At 53.2% G+C, this 15,965-nt stretch overlaps 1 protein-coding gene across 1 annotated transcript in view; it reads right to left on the bottom strand.

Annotated features, from left to right (window-relative positions):
• Positions 1 to 15,180, bottom strand: part of CSF1R (colony stimulating factor 1 receptor) — a 29,691-nt gene extending 14,511 nt beyond the window's left edge. Inside the window, 10 exon segments of the mRNA XM_030329489.1 lie at positions 307 to 494; positions 588 to 708; positions 862 to 977; positions 3,301 to 3,487; positions 7,501 to 7,528; positions 7,530 to 7,661; positions 8,312 to 8,448; positions 10,107 to 10,391; positions 10,831 to 11,088; positions 14,977 to 15,180. Coding sequence (XP_030185349.1) covers positions 307 to 494; positions 588 to 708; positions 862 to 977; positions 3,301 to 3,487; positions 7,501 to 7,528; positions 7,530 to 7,661; positions 8,312 to 8,448; positions 10,107 to 10,391; positions 10,831 to 11,088; positions 14,977 to 15,124 — 1,600 coding nt within the window. The 5' untranslated portion in view covers positions 15,125 to 15,180.
• Between the last annotated feature and the right edge of the window lie 785 nt (positions 15,181 to 15,965).

Raw genomic sequence — 15,965 nt, 5'->3', positions numbered from 1 at the left:
AAGTGCAGGAAGATGAGCGGAGGGGCCAGACGAGGCCACGCTCCAGGCTGCTTTCTTTCTGGGCCTCACGGCTTGCTGCCCTTTGCCCTTCTCCTCCCTGTGTCTAGTCCCATGTGGTCCAGACTCCTCCACCTGGCCTCTTCAGGAGACCTTTGGTCAGGAGGCGCCTGGAATCAGACCCCAAGAGGTAGAACACGATGGGGCTGGGATCTGCTCCACTCTGGCACTCTGGCCCTGGCCTCCAGGGGGCTGGGGCAATTTCCCGAGCCCGCCTCCCACCATGGGCTGGGAGGGGCAAAGGCTCACCTATAGAGATGGGCCAGAAGGTCTGGGAGCTGTTCCCCACGCTGTTGAAGGCTCTACACTCATATGTCCTGTTGTGTTCCAAGGTCCCGATGGCCAGCAGGCTATGGACGATCACCTCGTGGAAGGGCACTTGGCTCAGGACCTCAGAGTGTGAGTCCTCTAGGACCAGCCCTGCAGACTCATCACACCTGGGAAGAGCAGAGTGTGGCTTAGAGCTTTGGGATGCCCAGCCCCCCTTGGCTCCGAACCCCGGGGTGAAGAAGGTAAGCAGAGCCACTTACCTATCGGTGTGGCTCCTGCACTGCAGCCACGTCACACTGGGCTGGGGGTACCCGGAGGCTTCACAGAGCAGTGTGTCAGAGCCATTGATGAGGGTCATCGTGACCCTTACCTCCGGGGGGTCTGAGGAGAAAGAGAGGAGCGGTAGAGGGAGGGATCAGCCCCAGAGGCCCCAACTCCCCTGTGTGACCACCCTGCACTGAGCTGCTATCCCTCCATCACCCCCACCTGCAAGCCCCAGGGACCTTAGTGCCCAGCCCCTGCTCCATCACTCACATCGCAGGGTGAGCTCAAAGGTCAGGGCATTCTGGCCTCCAGCGTTTCGGGCCAAGAAGGAGTAGCGACCGGCCTCCGAGCGCTTCAGGCGAGGCAGGGAGAGGGTCGAGGTGTACCTGCACGAAAGGGGCAGGCCGTCTGGCGTGAACCCCAGTCCTGGTATGGCCCCCCCTGCAGGACAGTGGGCTCAGACAACCTCCCTAAAGGGCTTTGTCTTATTTTTGGTAAAGCGTCCAGGGCACAAAGGCCTTGGCTGAGCCAGGTCCCCAGGCTGAGTGCCATTGAGACATGGGAAAACCAATCCAATTCCCTTAATTTCTTCTCTCGTTTATGAAGTGGTTTTGTTCTGAGGTTTAGTAGAAATGATGTCTGTGAGGTGCCGACCCTGGAAGGCACATTAGCTGCTATCTCTAAAGCACCACCCTGGCAGGAGGGACCATGAGAGGGACGAGAGGCAGGAGATGTAGCCATGGGGCTACAGCAACCAGGGCTCAAGTCCTGGGGCTGTCATTTCTTAGCTGTGTGATCTTAGACAAGTACTCGCCCTCTCTGACCCTCTGTCTCCTTTTCTGTGAGGGCAACACTGATGGTAATTAATGCACAGATTTGGCCTGAGGATTAAAGGGACATATATTCAGGGTGCTTGACACAGAGCCCGACTCATTGTAGGTACGCAGTTTAATGGTGCCCTTTGCTGCAGAAAAGACCTGGAAGCAAATGAGAAAAATGTCACTTATCCTCAGCTGATTCCAGGTAATTTTTTGTTTTTTTCTTTTCTTAAGCCCTATTTTGGCATTTGTCCGTAACGGACGTGCATAATTTAGGTAATAAATAAGTTGTTTAAAAATACATTATAGCATCTAATTATAAATCCTACTAGACTAAAACCCATGGTATGCAAAGGGCAATCTCTTCCAGCCAGAACTTTGGTGTCCAGAACCCCTGCACTCATCTGCTTGGTAAACTGAAAGAATTTAACTTCTTTTTGCCGGACTCAAAGTCACCGTTATGAACACATCCATCACATGAGCTAAGTTTGGTGGCAGTTTGGTGCCCCGGGTTATCTGCCCTGTGCTGGATGGCCCCACGCTACTGCGTTTTGGGGGAGCTCCATAGTTTCTTTCCACAATGTCCCTGTTGCTTATGGACCAATGTTTCACCTATCCCTGGACTGTCCCCCTCCCAGAGGTCTATAGGTTCCAGATTCAGAACTTCTGCTTTAGACAAGGGGAGGCTCGAAATCCTGACCAGAATGGGTGAGAAGGAAACTGAGAAGAGAAAAATGAGGACAAGGAAACATTTTTGTTCTGTTGAACATTTCGTTCTGTGCTGATTCTGACAACTGGAAAGCAGGAGTCCAGGATTTAATGAGGTCTGGGCTTCAGCAGCTAGAAAGAGAACCCCAGAGAGTTCTGGAGTTGGAAGACGGCTGAAGGATTATCTGCCCCAGGGGATGGTAAAAACATTTCCTTGCCTGAGTCAGTTATAATGAAAATACTGTTTGGGACTGTGTCAAGAAGGACTCCGAGGCTGCATTTGGACCCTGAGGGAAAGAGTTCAAAAATGGATTAGAATTAGAGATATCTATCAAGAGTGTGGGAGGGGAAGCGGTTGCACGCACAGCGCACGCTTGCTGTCCTTGAACGCTGGACTCTCGTTCAAATAGAAGTGGGTGAAGCAACTATCGTTTTAACACGTGCCATGGTGTTTCTCCCGTGGAGCAGACTCTCTTGTGTAGAAGTCTACGCTGGTGAGGCCACTTTGGATGGGAAAGTAACACCCTGAGGACGTAAGGAGACAGGAAAAAGGGACTTCTAACATGTTGTGTTTGCGGGAGAAGCAAGAGTCTGGAAGTGGAGAGATGGGAGAAAAGAGGAGATACAGTGAGATGGCACTTTGTGAGAAGAGTTTTGAGCCTGTGGACAAGAATAGCTAGTGAGAAATTCTCAGAAGCGGGCCACCACGGGCCTTTCAAGAACTTTTGATGTATACGTGATCATGTGATGTGAATTCTCTCTACCCCCAAACCCATGTATGTGGCAGAGTCCCTGTGCAGTCCTTATTATGAGTGTGTTTAGTAGAAATCATGGAGCAGTGGTCTTCTGTATTTGGATCGGCCGCAAAAGAAGAGAATGAGATTAAGAGTTCTTGAGTGAGCAGGAGAGTGCACACCCCCAAGAAATGGTAGAGCTCTTGAGGAGGGCATTGGATCTCCCAAGGATGTGGGACAGAGGGGCAAGCCAATTTGATTTCAATCTCAAACACAGATGATTGATATTGAGGTTCTAAGATCAGGGAAAGTGAGACAGAGAAAGGGGAAGGGGTTTACTCAAGGTCACCAGCAAGGTTGAGACGTGACCCAGTCAGTGTCCTGCCTCCTGGCGGAAGCATTCCCCTTCTGGATGTGGGGCTCTCCAGATGGGAGCTGATAGGTGGTACCTGTATGTGTCCTTGATGGTGACAAAATCGAGCTTGTCCTGGTAGTCAGAGAAGGGTCCCAGATAGGTCCAGTTAAAACTTTCTAGGCCTGGGTAGGCCTCCACCTTGACTTGGAGATCAACCTTCTCACCCACAGTCACCTCCTGGAGGAGACTCTGCTCAGAGGTCAAGTTCAAGTAGGCACTCTCTGGAAAGTGTAACACATAAAGATCTGGCATTAGTGGGAAGATGTCTCAGTTGGTTTGTTCACTGGTGATCTACCCATTCATTCAGCCATTCAGCTGGACCCTTCCTGAGTGCCTACTATGTGCCAGGCACACAGCCCCCACCTCTAACCAAAACTTTTCCTCTGACATCTTCCTTCTTACCACTGCCCCATAGAAGCCCAAACTCTTCTCTTCACTGAGTCCCTGGGAGAACCTGGACAAATTTCGATTCTCCTTGCTACCTCTGCCTCCTTATCTGTATAACAAAGAGATTGAGTATATTTGTGTTGTTGTAACTTTTTGAAACTTTTTCAGTAGCAAAAACATAAAAATCTGCTGTTTTTTTCGGATGCCCTTACCTATTTCCCCTTCTCCTGGTAATAGTTCAGGCAGAGAGGCTTCCACATCCAGCTCTAAGCGGGCATGTGACTCACCAGCCAGTCAAGGTGATGCCCCCTTTACACCAGTGAGTGGTTTGGGGTAGGCACTTGTGCCCATGGGTCCATGACACTTATTTCCATGATTTTTGTTGGAGCTCTGAGAAAGAGAAGCCCTAATTCCACTCGGGTTGTCAAGCCTGATGCTGCTAGGGGTCCCACAAGAAAAATGTACAGCTGAGAGTTGAGAAACAACTAGAAGCAACTAGATCCAATTTACCCGAAGCTCATATCCATGGGCTTTTTAGCTATAAGGCTGATGAAAATCCCCTTGTGATTAGGCCAGCTTAAGTTGGTTTCTGTTACCTGTGCCTGAAAGAGTCCTGACTAGTTTCTTCTAATTAAATCTTGCGTGAATTAAAGTCAAGTTGCCGTGGTTGAATCTCAGGCAGAGGAGCTATGGCAAGAATCCCCATGTACTCAGCTTCTCCATGCCTCTAATGGAAGCCCCTGAAATGCTTTCTTAAATCCCCCAAGACTTTGCAAAAAGCTCTGGACTAGATGATATACAGGGGCTCCTCTCCTTACTCAGCTCCGTGAAATCTAATATTCACTCTTCTATCCTGTGATGTACCTGTTCCAAAGCCCCTGTGGGTCCCCAATCACTTCTACTATACAGATATGCATTTAAGGCTCTCTTCAATCAATTCTCCTCCTCAGGCCCATCTAGCTGTCTCCCCTCTTCCTACACACACACACACACACACACACACACACACACACACTGCTCCATCCCACCCATCTGGGTCTCCTAACATCCCATGAACACACCACACCGCAGTCATTCCAGCCAAGCTTGGAGGTTTTGTTCAAGCCACTTTCTCCGCCAGGAACACTGTCCTCTTCCTTTTTTCTATTTAGATCCTTCTCATCCTTCAAGGCTCCTCCCCATCAGGGGGTCTCCACCCACCACTCCAGGCCACAGGGAGCTCTCCCTCCTCTGGACCCGTGCCACCCTTCTAGATGACACATTCATGACGTACCATATCAACACTACTTTGCGCATCTGCTTCTCCCTTCGGCTGGTCATCTTTTCTGTCCAACTAATCTGTGAGCTTCCTGGGTGAGGCTTTCGTCTTCTCTCTCCTACAGAGAACGTCTATCTATCCATCCTGCATCCATCCTCTCACCTCCTTCAGCACCACCCTTATCAAGCCACCATAACCTCTAGCTTCGGCGACTGCAGTAGCCTCCTAACTGCCCACCCCCCCCCTCCATTTCCACCCTCAACGAAGTAGGTGAGAGTGTCACTTTCCTTTACTCAAACCCACCAATGGGCACCCCATCTTTCTCAAGGGGAAAAGCCCAAGTCCTTACATTGGCTTACCGAGCCGAGCCCTGTGGAATCTGCCACCTTGCCCCCTCCCTCTTTGACTTCACCTTGTGCCACTCTTCCTCCCGAACTCTGCGCCAGCCACACCGGCTGACCTGTGCCTTGCACGTGGTGAGCACAGTCCTGCCTTAAGGACAGTGCTTGCCGTCTGCCCGGAGCTCTGTTCTGCAGGATATCTGCCTGGCTTACCCCTTCCCCAACTTCAAGTCATTGCTCAAGTGTCAGCTTCCCAGTGAGACCTTCCTTGATGACTACCTGATTTAAAATTCTTTTTTAACGTTTATTCATTTTTGAGAGACAGAGATAGAGCATGAGTGGGGGAGAGGAAGAGACAGAGGGAGACACAGAATCCGAAGCAGTCTCCAGGCTCCGAGCTGTCAGCACAGAGCCCGACACGGGGCTCAAACCCACAAACTGTGAGATCATGACCTGAGCCGAAGCCGGACACTTAACCGCCTGAGCCGCCAGGTGCCCCTTTTTTATTATTATTTTTCACGTTTATTCATTTTTGAGAGAGCACGAGTGGGGGAGGGGCAGAGAGAGAGGGGGTGACCACCCGATTTTAAATAGCAACCCTATAGAATTGATTTGGTTTTCAGGATTTATTTTGCTCATTGCTGTCTTTTCCCAACTAAAGCACAAACTTCATGTGGGCAGGGGTCTCCGTGTCTTTGCAGCTGTATCCTCAGCATCCAGAACACTGTCTGACCAGAAGTGTTCATGGACACAAACGTTTATTGAGTGACTACTATAGACGTGCACTAGAAAACACATAGGATTAGAACTCTTAACTGGGGATCAATTCTTTTTGCTCCTCTCCTCCTTTACCCCCCACAGCTCCCAGCACAGAGTGGAGCCCAGAGCAGAGGTCGCGTCTACTGTGCATCTAGCCTAGTGCGGGTGCCATCATGGTGGTGACTCTCATGCTTTTCTCCCCTCCACCCCTCGTTTAATACACGCGTCATGGCCAGACCCAAATGACTCAGCCTGTCTTGACCTTTGCTTCTCCAGCCTCTGATCTCCCATCCAGTGCACAAGGCGTCAGACTGGCCTTCTAAGATAACATCTCCTGTGCACACTTAGGCAGCATTTACTCTGTGCCAGGGTATATACAGATTCACTTAATTCTCACAACAAACCTCTGAGACAGTTCCTGCTCATACCGTTAGTATCCCATTTTGCAGTGGAGCAAGCTGCTGGTCGTTAGCAGGGTCAGCTTGGAGTGCTGCCTGGGAGTGTGGGCTCCCGGCCGCCACAAGGCACCCCACCACGCAGCCTGATCCCGCCATTCTCCTCTAAAGCTCTCAGTGACTTCCAACCGGATATGACGCAAACTACCCGCCCATTTTACTGGCTGGATACTGCCTCCATCTCTGCGCCTCCTTGGCCACTTGTCACACGCCTCCACATCCCTGCCATTGTCAACTTCTTTTGATGCCTGAAATGCCCTCCGCTCCCTTTACCTTTGGGCCTGACATACGCGGTGTGGTTCCTCTTCCTTTCCCACCCTTCTACCTAGCTAACCTACCTCCATTCTTTTGGGCCTAGCTTAGGCCACACTGTCCAAGCCAGGATTGGGGGACCCCCTTGGTGTTCCCAGGACACCCCGTACTTCCTGCCTGATCACACTGGCTGAGCATTGTCTGCTCCTGTGTCCATCTGACGTGAGTGTTGCAGGCATGAAGGAATGAATGAGGGAGTGAGCCGCAAAGTAGGTCCCTCCTGGACACCGGTCACAAAACAAAATGCAGTAATGCACTGTAGGAGCTCCAGGGAGGAAGCGAGGGATTCTGGGGGAGGATCTGGGAAGGTGTGGCTCCCTAGCCAGGCCCAAGATAAGGGAAATCTAGCCCAGGTGTTCTTTTTTTTTTTTTTTTTTTTTTTTTAATTTTTTTTTTCAACGTTTATTTATTTTTGGGACAGAGAGAGACAGAGCATGAACGGGGGAGGGGCAGAGAGAGGGAGACACAGAATCGGAAACAGGCTCCAGGCTCTGAGCCATCAGCCCAGAGCCTGACGCGGGGCTCGAACTCACCGGACCGTGAGATCGTGACCTGGCTGAAGTCGGACGCTTAACCGACTGCGCCACCCAGGCGCCCCTGCGCAGGTGTTCTTAACAGCGTCTCCTTATTCTCCACCATCAGTCCCCTCCTTCCCAATCCCCATATACACCCCCTCACCTCAGGATCCCCGTCAACCCTCCTCCATCACCCCTAATGCTCACCTACCACCCGGAAGACCATGGAGGCGGAAGTGGTTGCCCCAGGCGTTGGTGGCCGTGCAGGAGTAGTTGCCAGCATCTTGGAAGCTCACGTGATCGAGGTTGAGGGTCAGGACTTTTTGGTAACGGTTATCATGGAAGTCGGATTGTTGAGAGATTGTGAGCTGTAGCCAGAAGGAATGGAAATGCTATACCAGGGTTGTTGAGGGATTAGAAAACTCTAGGTTCAAATCCTCAGCCTTAAAGATTACTATCTGCCTTTTCTTGGGCAAGGGACTCTGAACTCTGAGCCTCAGTTTCTTCATCTGTAAAATGGCACTAACACTGACCCCTGCTTCCTAGGGTTGTAGTGAAGGAACAATGAACGATTACACGTAAACGGGGGTAGAGTTGTGCTTGGCACAACATAGGCACAGTGGACAGGAAGGGGCTCTTAGATGCAGCCCCAAACCATTCCCTTTTACTCCCTCTGCTCTCCCTCTCACCTTTATATTCCTGGGCTTCAAGGTGGCTAGGAACCTCTGCTAAGTCAGAAATGAACTGACCTCTGACTCTTGTCAACAGGCTGGGGCAAAGGTCATGGGTCAAGGGGGTAGAGTACCACCTCCCTTCCCCTACAAGATTCAATGACATGAGCCTGAATCCTGGTCCTGAATCAGCTGTTGACGAGTAACGGGTGCACTCCCCTCTCTGGGCCTGGCCCATGCCCTCAGGCTAGAGAGCCAGCTCCCAGCGAGGCTGGGCTCGGTCCTGCCAGGCCTGGTGTGCTGGCAGGGTGGGCACACTTCACCCTGCTGTCTCCCCAGGGACTGACCTTGGTGTCTCCATGACGGAGGGAGACGTCAAAGTTAACATCAATGTTGCTGGCTGAGCACACGATCTGGGCAGCCTCTCCTTGAATCCGCACCAGCTCTGCAGGCTCCAGCGTCAAGGTTCGCAGGCCGGAGATGTCTGAGGCCAAGGGAAGCAACCCATTGAACACCCAGGCCTGAGCCGTTGCTCTGCTCAGGGCCAGGCTACTGGCTGGGGCCCCCACCATGCTCCCATCCCAAATCCTGGGGGTGGGGGGTCAGCCTTGAGGTCCCAGACAGCAAATCCTGTCTTTTGTACAGACTCTCTGAAGTCCACTTCCCTTCATCACCTCACCTCTCCCCAGTTGTCACCCCGTTTTCTGCTTTGGATTCCCTGCAACAGCCACTTGGAAGGCCCCCACTCCCCCTCTGACCCCTGTGCAACCCAGATGCCTCACAGCCAGCCCAAGTGAGCTCTTAAGAATGTAAATTGCGTCACGTCTGTGTCCTGGGCCAGTATCGGGCGGCTTCCCACTACTCTCGGGATACAAGCCCGGGCCCATTACTGACCGCCTGAGCGGCCTGCCGCCCTGGTGCTCACCACCCTGCAGCCGCACCGGCCTTCCCACCTCACACACTGTACACTCGCCCACCTCCCGGAGCTTTACCTTCAATGCTGCGAGTGGGTGGCCGCTCTCTTCCTTCAGATCTTTCGCTCAGAGAAGCCGTCTGGGACCAGTCAGCTGAATTCGCCTCACCCCACACCCCACACACATCCAGCTTTCTCCGGCTTGGTTTCTTGTTCATCCCAGTTGAAACATTATTTGCTCTCTAGTCTGTTTCTCCTGGAAAGATGTCAAATCCCCAAAGGCGACATCCCCAGCAGCCAGGACAGTGCCTGATATAGAGCAGGTGTTGAATTAAAGTTCATGGCTATTGCTGTCATTGGAAGAAGATCTAATCCAGTTTCGCAAGGTCCAGAGACACTAAGGGACTCATCCAAGGTCACCAGGGCTCCAGGGCCCTGCCAGATGGAGTGCGGGGAAAGAGACCTAAGGACTTCCTCTGTCCACATAGTGGGGTCCTGTGACTTCCTGAACAGGTTTCATGGCCTTAAAACCCCCAGGGCATTGGGCCAACCATGCCACTCTTACCCTGGCCCTCATTGCAGGGACCTGATTCCTGTCTCAAGCCCAGGTGTCGAGCCTGTTACTCACACCAATCGTTCCAGAAACCAGAATCCAGTCCATCAGCCTAGCCAGGGCAAGGGGGAAAGGAGTGAAATTTCACCACACCACTGTCACCCCCACAGTGAGAGCCTTCCTGTGTGCCCACGCCCACCTCCCCAGCACTCAGCTCCCCACCCTTCCTGTGTGTGCCCAGCACCTGGCACCAGGCCGGCACCGAGTGGGAAATCCATGTCTGAGGGTGTGGGGCCGCTTTGGGCCCTCCTTCTGTTCCTGGAACATTCAGGGCCTGTTCCCACCTCATGGCTTCGTACCTGCTGTTTCCTCTGCTGAGGCACAGCTTTGCACAGCCACCTGCTCCCCATCATTCATAGTTCAGCTCGAATAAAATGGCACCCTCTTAGAGAGCCTCCCCTCCCACACACACCCTCTCCTCCATCACCTTGTGAGACCATCTGCATAGCGTGTCTCATGAGCTGAGGTCACTTCCCAGCAGGTGCCCCATGGGCGACCATGGTACAATTGGAAGGAAGAAGCCCAAGAAGGGGGCACCCCGTTACTCTCCATCAGGCCCAGGCCCTGCCGCAGCTCGTACATCTGCGGCTCTCTGGCCCCTCCCAGCCCCACGCACCTTTCTGCACTTTAAGCCAGATGCCCATCGATGTCACCGTCCTGCCGTCTACTCGTGCACTGCATTGGTAGACGTGATTCTCAATGAACTTGGCCTTGTGGATGGTGAAGCCATGCCAGGGCGAGAAGGAATAGTTGGTTTGGCGCAAGACGGGCCGGCCACGCACCCGCACCAGCGAGACGCCTGCCTCCAACGCTGGGTCAGTAAGCAGGCAGGGCAGCAACGCATCCTGACCTTCCAACACCGTCACTTCCTGGGCCAGCACCTTCCAAGGCCGAGCAGGGTCTGGGGCAGAGGAGATACAGGGTTACAACTGTCCTCCTTCCACCAGGCCGAGTGGTCCCTGAACCCTGGGGACAGGGAGGCTCAGAGAAGCTGATCGTTTGCCGGAGGTCACACAATACCAGAGAAGCTCAGCCAGTGCTTTAGAGTGGGGACACTAGAGCCAGGTTCAGCCCTATTATTTGGTGCTGTGCGACTGTGGACAAATGACTCAACCCCACCAGCCTCTGGAAAATGGCTGTAATCATGGAACCTACCTCACAGGGTTATTATGAGGATTACATCAAACTGGAAGGGCTGCACAGGTTTTTGTTAATGGCAGGCACTCAGTACATGTGGAACTGGCTTCTTATGGCTGTGAATATTAGGGCCCAGCCCTCCCGCCCATTCCCAGTGGGACCTGTTGGGCTAGGCCTCTTGGGGGTGGGCTCAGAGTCCTCACCTTTGACATAGAGGTGGATGGTGGCATTGCCCCCCTGGGGGTTTCCAGGCTCAGTGCAGTGATAGGTCCCTGTGTTTTGGAAGGTGGCATTATTCGTGGTCAGGATGCTGCTGGGGGGCTCGAGGTCCAGGTTCCAGTGCGGGGAGATGGGGCCGTCCCATTCCACACTGCCGTTGCCCACACATCGCAGGGTCACTGTTGTGCCTGGCTCCACGACCAGCTCAGGGCCGCTGGGCTGTATCACTGGGACCCCTTGAGCTGGGGTTGGGGGTGGCAAATAGACAGAAGTGAGGCCTGAGGAGACGCTTCCTGGTCTGATGATCCTGGCCTCTGAGATGGGGAGTGCCCTGGCAGGGGTGGTGCGAGTGCTGGCATTCAGCTGTGATTTGGAATCACCTTACACAAGTCCCTGCCCCCTCTGTCATGTGCTCAGCCCCCCCCCACCCCCACCTCAAACCTGCTTGGGGATGGCTTGATGTCCAGCAGCCCCCTCCTCTGAGAAACGGAGACTGGGAGCTTTCTCAGCTTCTAGTCACCTGCTGTCCCACGGGGTCTCCCCAGACTCCTGCCTCAGTCTTCCCAGCCTCCCCAGGGGTTGACCCCTTCGGCCCCATGGACAAAGCGGGCCGTATCCCTTGTGCCAAGCCCAGGACCTGGCTCTAAGCAGGGGACTCAAACAAGCAAAGGAAAAGACAAATGGATGGAATGTTCATGGCAAAGGTCCTCGACTTAATCTATATGGGAAGGAAGAAAAGGGTCATAGGATCTCAGCCCAGCAGTGTTAGAAGGGTTCTGAGAGTCTTCTGTCATGCCCGCTCCCAACATTGGACATCTGGTCTGCAGCACGGGGGGATGGTTCAGAGGCTCTGTGCCTCAGTTGCCCCACCTATAAAATGGAGGCAATAATTTGTACCCATTTATTGGGATGCCGGGAGGTTTAAATGCATGGAAAGCCTTTGGGACCTCACCTGTCACCAAATAAATAGTAAGGATTGGTCAGCAGTCCAGCCCAGCACCCCAGCACTGCTCTGTTTACTAGGAAGCCAATCTCTTTTAAGGAAAATTTGCTTGAAGGAGAAAAGAGAACTTGCAGCCCATATCAGGCCCTCCGGGAAGAAGGCCCGCTGCCTCTGCAGTGTCAGCATTTTTCCAGGGCTGAAAATAGGGGCAAAGGAGGGAAGTGAGAGCTGATTCAAGGCCTTGGGGGGGCTGCCAGGCGCCCCTGAGCCTGTGTGGGCGGAAGCACATTGCTGGCGTCCAGCCCGGCCCCCGGTTTCCGCTCAGCCTGCAGCCCTTCCCCCCCCCCGGACGCTCTCACTTCTGTTTCCTGGCCCTCCTGGCTACTGTCCCCTCTCCAGGGGTGAGACCCCCAGGAGAGGGAGTGCCTCCTGCCGCACACTGGAACATTCTGGGTTGCAGGGCCTGGCTCTCCCACTGACCAACTGGGTGCTCCCGATGAATCTGACCCCTCTACTCTAGTGACAGGGACAGGGACAGGGACACTCCTCCCCCCAGGGAACTGGCTGAATTCAGGGTGTCTCACTGTCCTACACGAAAGTCCCTCAAATGGTTATTTCCACCCCATCCCCACTACAGACTTCAGAATTGGAAAGATCTTCCCTGTCAAATTATTTCAGGATGACTCAAGTTCTGTTTTGATTTTATACCCATCAGAGGCGCGGGTTGCCTCTCTGCCTGAGCCTCTGATCAGCATGAAGAATTGAGTGAACTGGTGAATTCTGCCAAGCCCGCCTGACACCTGGGGGTTTTTATCCCTCCTGGGCCACGTGACCACCAGGGAGAGGGGCAGGTGGCCATTTCTGGCAGGCTGTCCCCAAATCCCAACAGAGCTGGTGCTGCCCCATTACAGCCGCAGCAGTGCGGCGACCCCCACCCCGGGGTTTTACTGCAGGTGAGAGCTTGGACTATGGGGTCACACCCCCTTGGTCTGAAACTTGGTTCTCCCTGATGCTGGGTAGGTCACTTATCCTCTCTGACCCTTAGCTGCTCTTCCATCCAATGGGATTAGTCCGTTTCCACCTCTGAGGTCTTGGGAGGATTCGATGAGGTAATACGCAGTCCTTGTCTCAGTCAACTGCTGGTGGCCTGGACTACTGCTTCAGTGGAGACATTTCTAACCCCCTTTCTGGTCCTGACACTCTAATATCTAAAGTTTTGAACCTTTAAAGGTCACAGTCTGTGACCGTACCATCGGCGATCTCGGATTCTGTGATTCTTGCTGTGGTCCCCTTCTGCACCTGCCTGGTCTCACAGGCACCTTCTCCCTTCCCCTCCCCTGCCCTGTCTCTCTAGTGGCTGTCTCGGCTTCCTGGAAATGTGGTCAGAGAAATGTGTCCTGTTTTGTCTTGTCCTGTTGTCCCGGATATTCATGCAGAGCAAGGCTGACACCCTCAACTTCTGCCCCTAACTTCCCCCTGCTGGCTTGGCCAGTGGGGAGAGCCTGCTCAGGCCAGTCCTCCTTGGGCTGGGGGCTCGGGCTTGGCAGACACTGACCAAGGTCCCCTTCTGTGCCTGTCTCTCATCTCAGCTCCCAGGGTGTCCCCCAACTTCCACTCCTCTCCCTCAACCCACACACACATGGCACTCCAAGGCCTGGGACGTAGCCCCCTCATCAGACCGGGATCTTAAGGAGCCTCTAACCATCTCTAGGGTGTTCAGAGCCTGGCCCTTGACTCCCTCACAGCAGCCCTCACCCGCCACTCACTCATGACTGGTCTGTTGGGCTAAAAGCTGAGGCTTCCAGCTTGCTGCCTCCCATCTTTTCCTTCTTCTGGGTCTGGAGGCTGGACAACCTCCCCACCCCCAACAGGGTTCCATGGGCAAATTCTGGGCATGAAGACAGGACAAGGCAGTGAAATAAAACCCATAGAACTTTCTAGAGAGAGGGGAATAGTTTTATCTTAATTGGGATGGTGGGTACACAAACGTATATGTTTGTCAAACCTCATCAGGCTGTATATTTAAGAATCTGTACATTCTACTGCAAGTAAATTACATCTCAATTAAAAAAACAAAAACAACCAGACACACTCAAGCCCAGAGACGTTGGGCCAGAAAAAGACCTTCAGTGGGGTGGGCCATCTCCTCATCGGGGACTAGACGTACCTCCTCCCCAGGATCCTGCAGCCCCAGAACTGTGAGGAGGCCAGAGCTGATGCTGCCTTCCCACCCTACTCCAGCCCTATCCTGGCCCAAGATACCTCCAAATAAGCATGTGATCAAATAGAACTGTAGCTACAAGCCAGGTCGCCAGTCCCTCGCCTCCAGTTAGGCACCCTCCTGGGAAGGAGATTCTTACCAGTGTGGCTCTACCAGCGAGTTGGAGGCAGGGTAGCAGCCTACGTCTGGGAGGGTTCTGGCCAGGGAGTCCCTCACTGCCCTCCCCACCCAGCCCCCCACCCTCACCACCGCCCCAGGCCCTCCTCTCATCTCCTCCCAAATTCACCTCACCTGAGCCCTGGGCCAGAGAGGCTAACCTCTTATCTCTCCTTCCAGCCCCTTCCCCAAGCCTCTGGAGGAATGACCCTCCCCCCCTCTGGCCTTTCCAAGTTGGGTCCTGCCTACTCTCCACGGCTCATGGGCTGGCAGAATTGGCAGAGCCATCAGGAGCTCTCTAGGGCCTCCCTACTAGGCATAGGGCTGGACCAGCAGCTTTGGCCTCTCCTAGGAGCTTGTTAGAAGTGCAGAATCTCACGTTGTACCTGGGACCCACTGAGTCAGGATGTGCATTGTGACAAGATCCCCAGGTAATCTGTATGCATAGCAAAGTTTGAAAAGCATCGTTTTAGTCTAGTTCACCACTGCCCCCAACACCTGCCATTGGATAGATGAGGACACGGCAGCCCTGAGAGCATCAGGGGCTTGCTCAGGACACATGGTGAGCCAACATCTTAGCTGGAATGGATCCACAGCCCTGGCTGGGCTGGTTCCACCCCACCCATACCCTCTTTTCCTCCGCTGCCTTTCCAAAGCAGATACCTGCAAACCTGTAGTGCAGGCTGGGAGAGATGCAGGCACAGAGTGGGGACACCCGTGAGGAGCAGGGGTTTACAGAGTCCTTGCACAGGGGCCGCCTGTGTCACTCATTTCTGCCCCCCCTCCAACCCCCAGAGTCCCTGGTCTTACCATGCCAAGCTGTGGCCACCAGCAGGACCAGCAGAGCCCTTGGGCCCATGGCCTCAGTGGGGATGGTGCAGGATGGTGCAGGGCAGAGGGGTGGGCAAGGCCCTGGAGTCTCAGCGCTAGCTCCGTAGTGACCAGGACCACTGGGCATACGTTCCTCTCTGCTGTACTGGCTGTTTCTCTTGTTTTCCTCTTCCTCCTCCTCCTCCTTGGGCTGATCCCCTTCTTCCCCTTTTAGCTAGGCAAGGCAACCACAGAGTTTGGAAATCTTGGGTCTTTAGAAGAAAACAAAGCCATGACCCCCAGGGGGAGGGGTTGGAGTCTAGGACAGGGCCAGTCTGAGCCTGGGGGAGCTGGCTAAGTTTAGGGCCCTTCTGAAACCACCTCCCAAGGATCCTGGCAGAAGAGACATGCCCGAGGTCAAGCAGACAGTCAGTAGCACAAAGGGAGGGGTCTCCAGAGTGGCCAGGCAGCTCTGGCTTAGCCAGAAGGAAAGTTAGGTTGGTCTGGGAGAACTTCATGATAGAAGCAAGAAACTTCTATTTACAGGACACTCCCCAGCTGAGCCCTTTACATTCACTGATTCCTCTGGTTCCTGTAGAACCTTTATGTGATGGGTACTATTGCCATTCCCATTTTGCAAATGGAAAGACTGAGGCTCGGAGAGATCAAGCATCTTAAACTTCTCCATAGTTACATGGCTACCGAATGGCAGAGGTGGGATTTTGATCTAGGCAGCCTGGTTGTAGAACTCCCTTTACGTTGCTTAATTATTTGTTTGTTTATTTGTTTATTTTTACAAAGAGTCAAATTGTGTTGCTATATTTCTTCAGAAAAATAGCATTCCTCTGCCCCTTTCTTTCCTGGAGTCAATTGCTTTTACTCCTTTTAATTGATTCCTGTAGTATTTTCCTTCTTATTTCTAAGTAACATGGTTCTAGAGTTAATTCTTGAAAGTAAAAAAATTCCAATACAACATTGATCCAGGAAAG

The sequence above is a fragment of the Lynx canadensis genome, chromosome A1, assembly GCF_007474595.2.
Source record: "Lynx canadensis isolate LIC74 chromosome A1, mLynCan4.pri.v2, whole genome shotgun sequence".
NCBI classification, from domain to species: Eukaryota; Metazoa; Chordata; class Mammalia; order Carnivora; family Felidae; genus Lynx; species Lynx canadensis.
The sequence above is the reverse complement of the archived record's forward strand: the minus strand, read 5'-3'. Positions and strand labels throughout refer to the sequence as shown.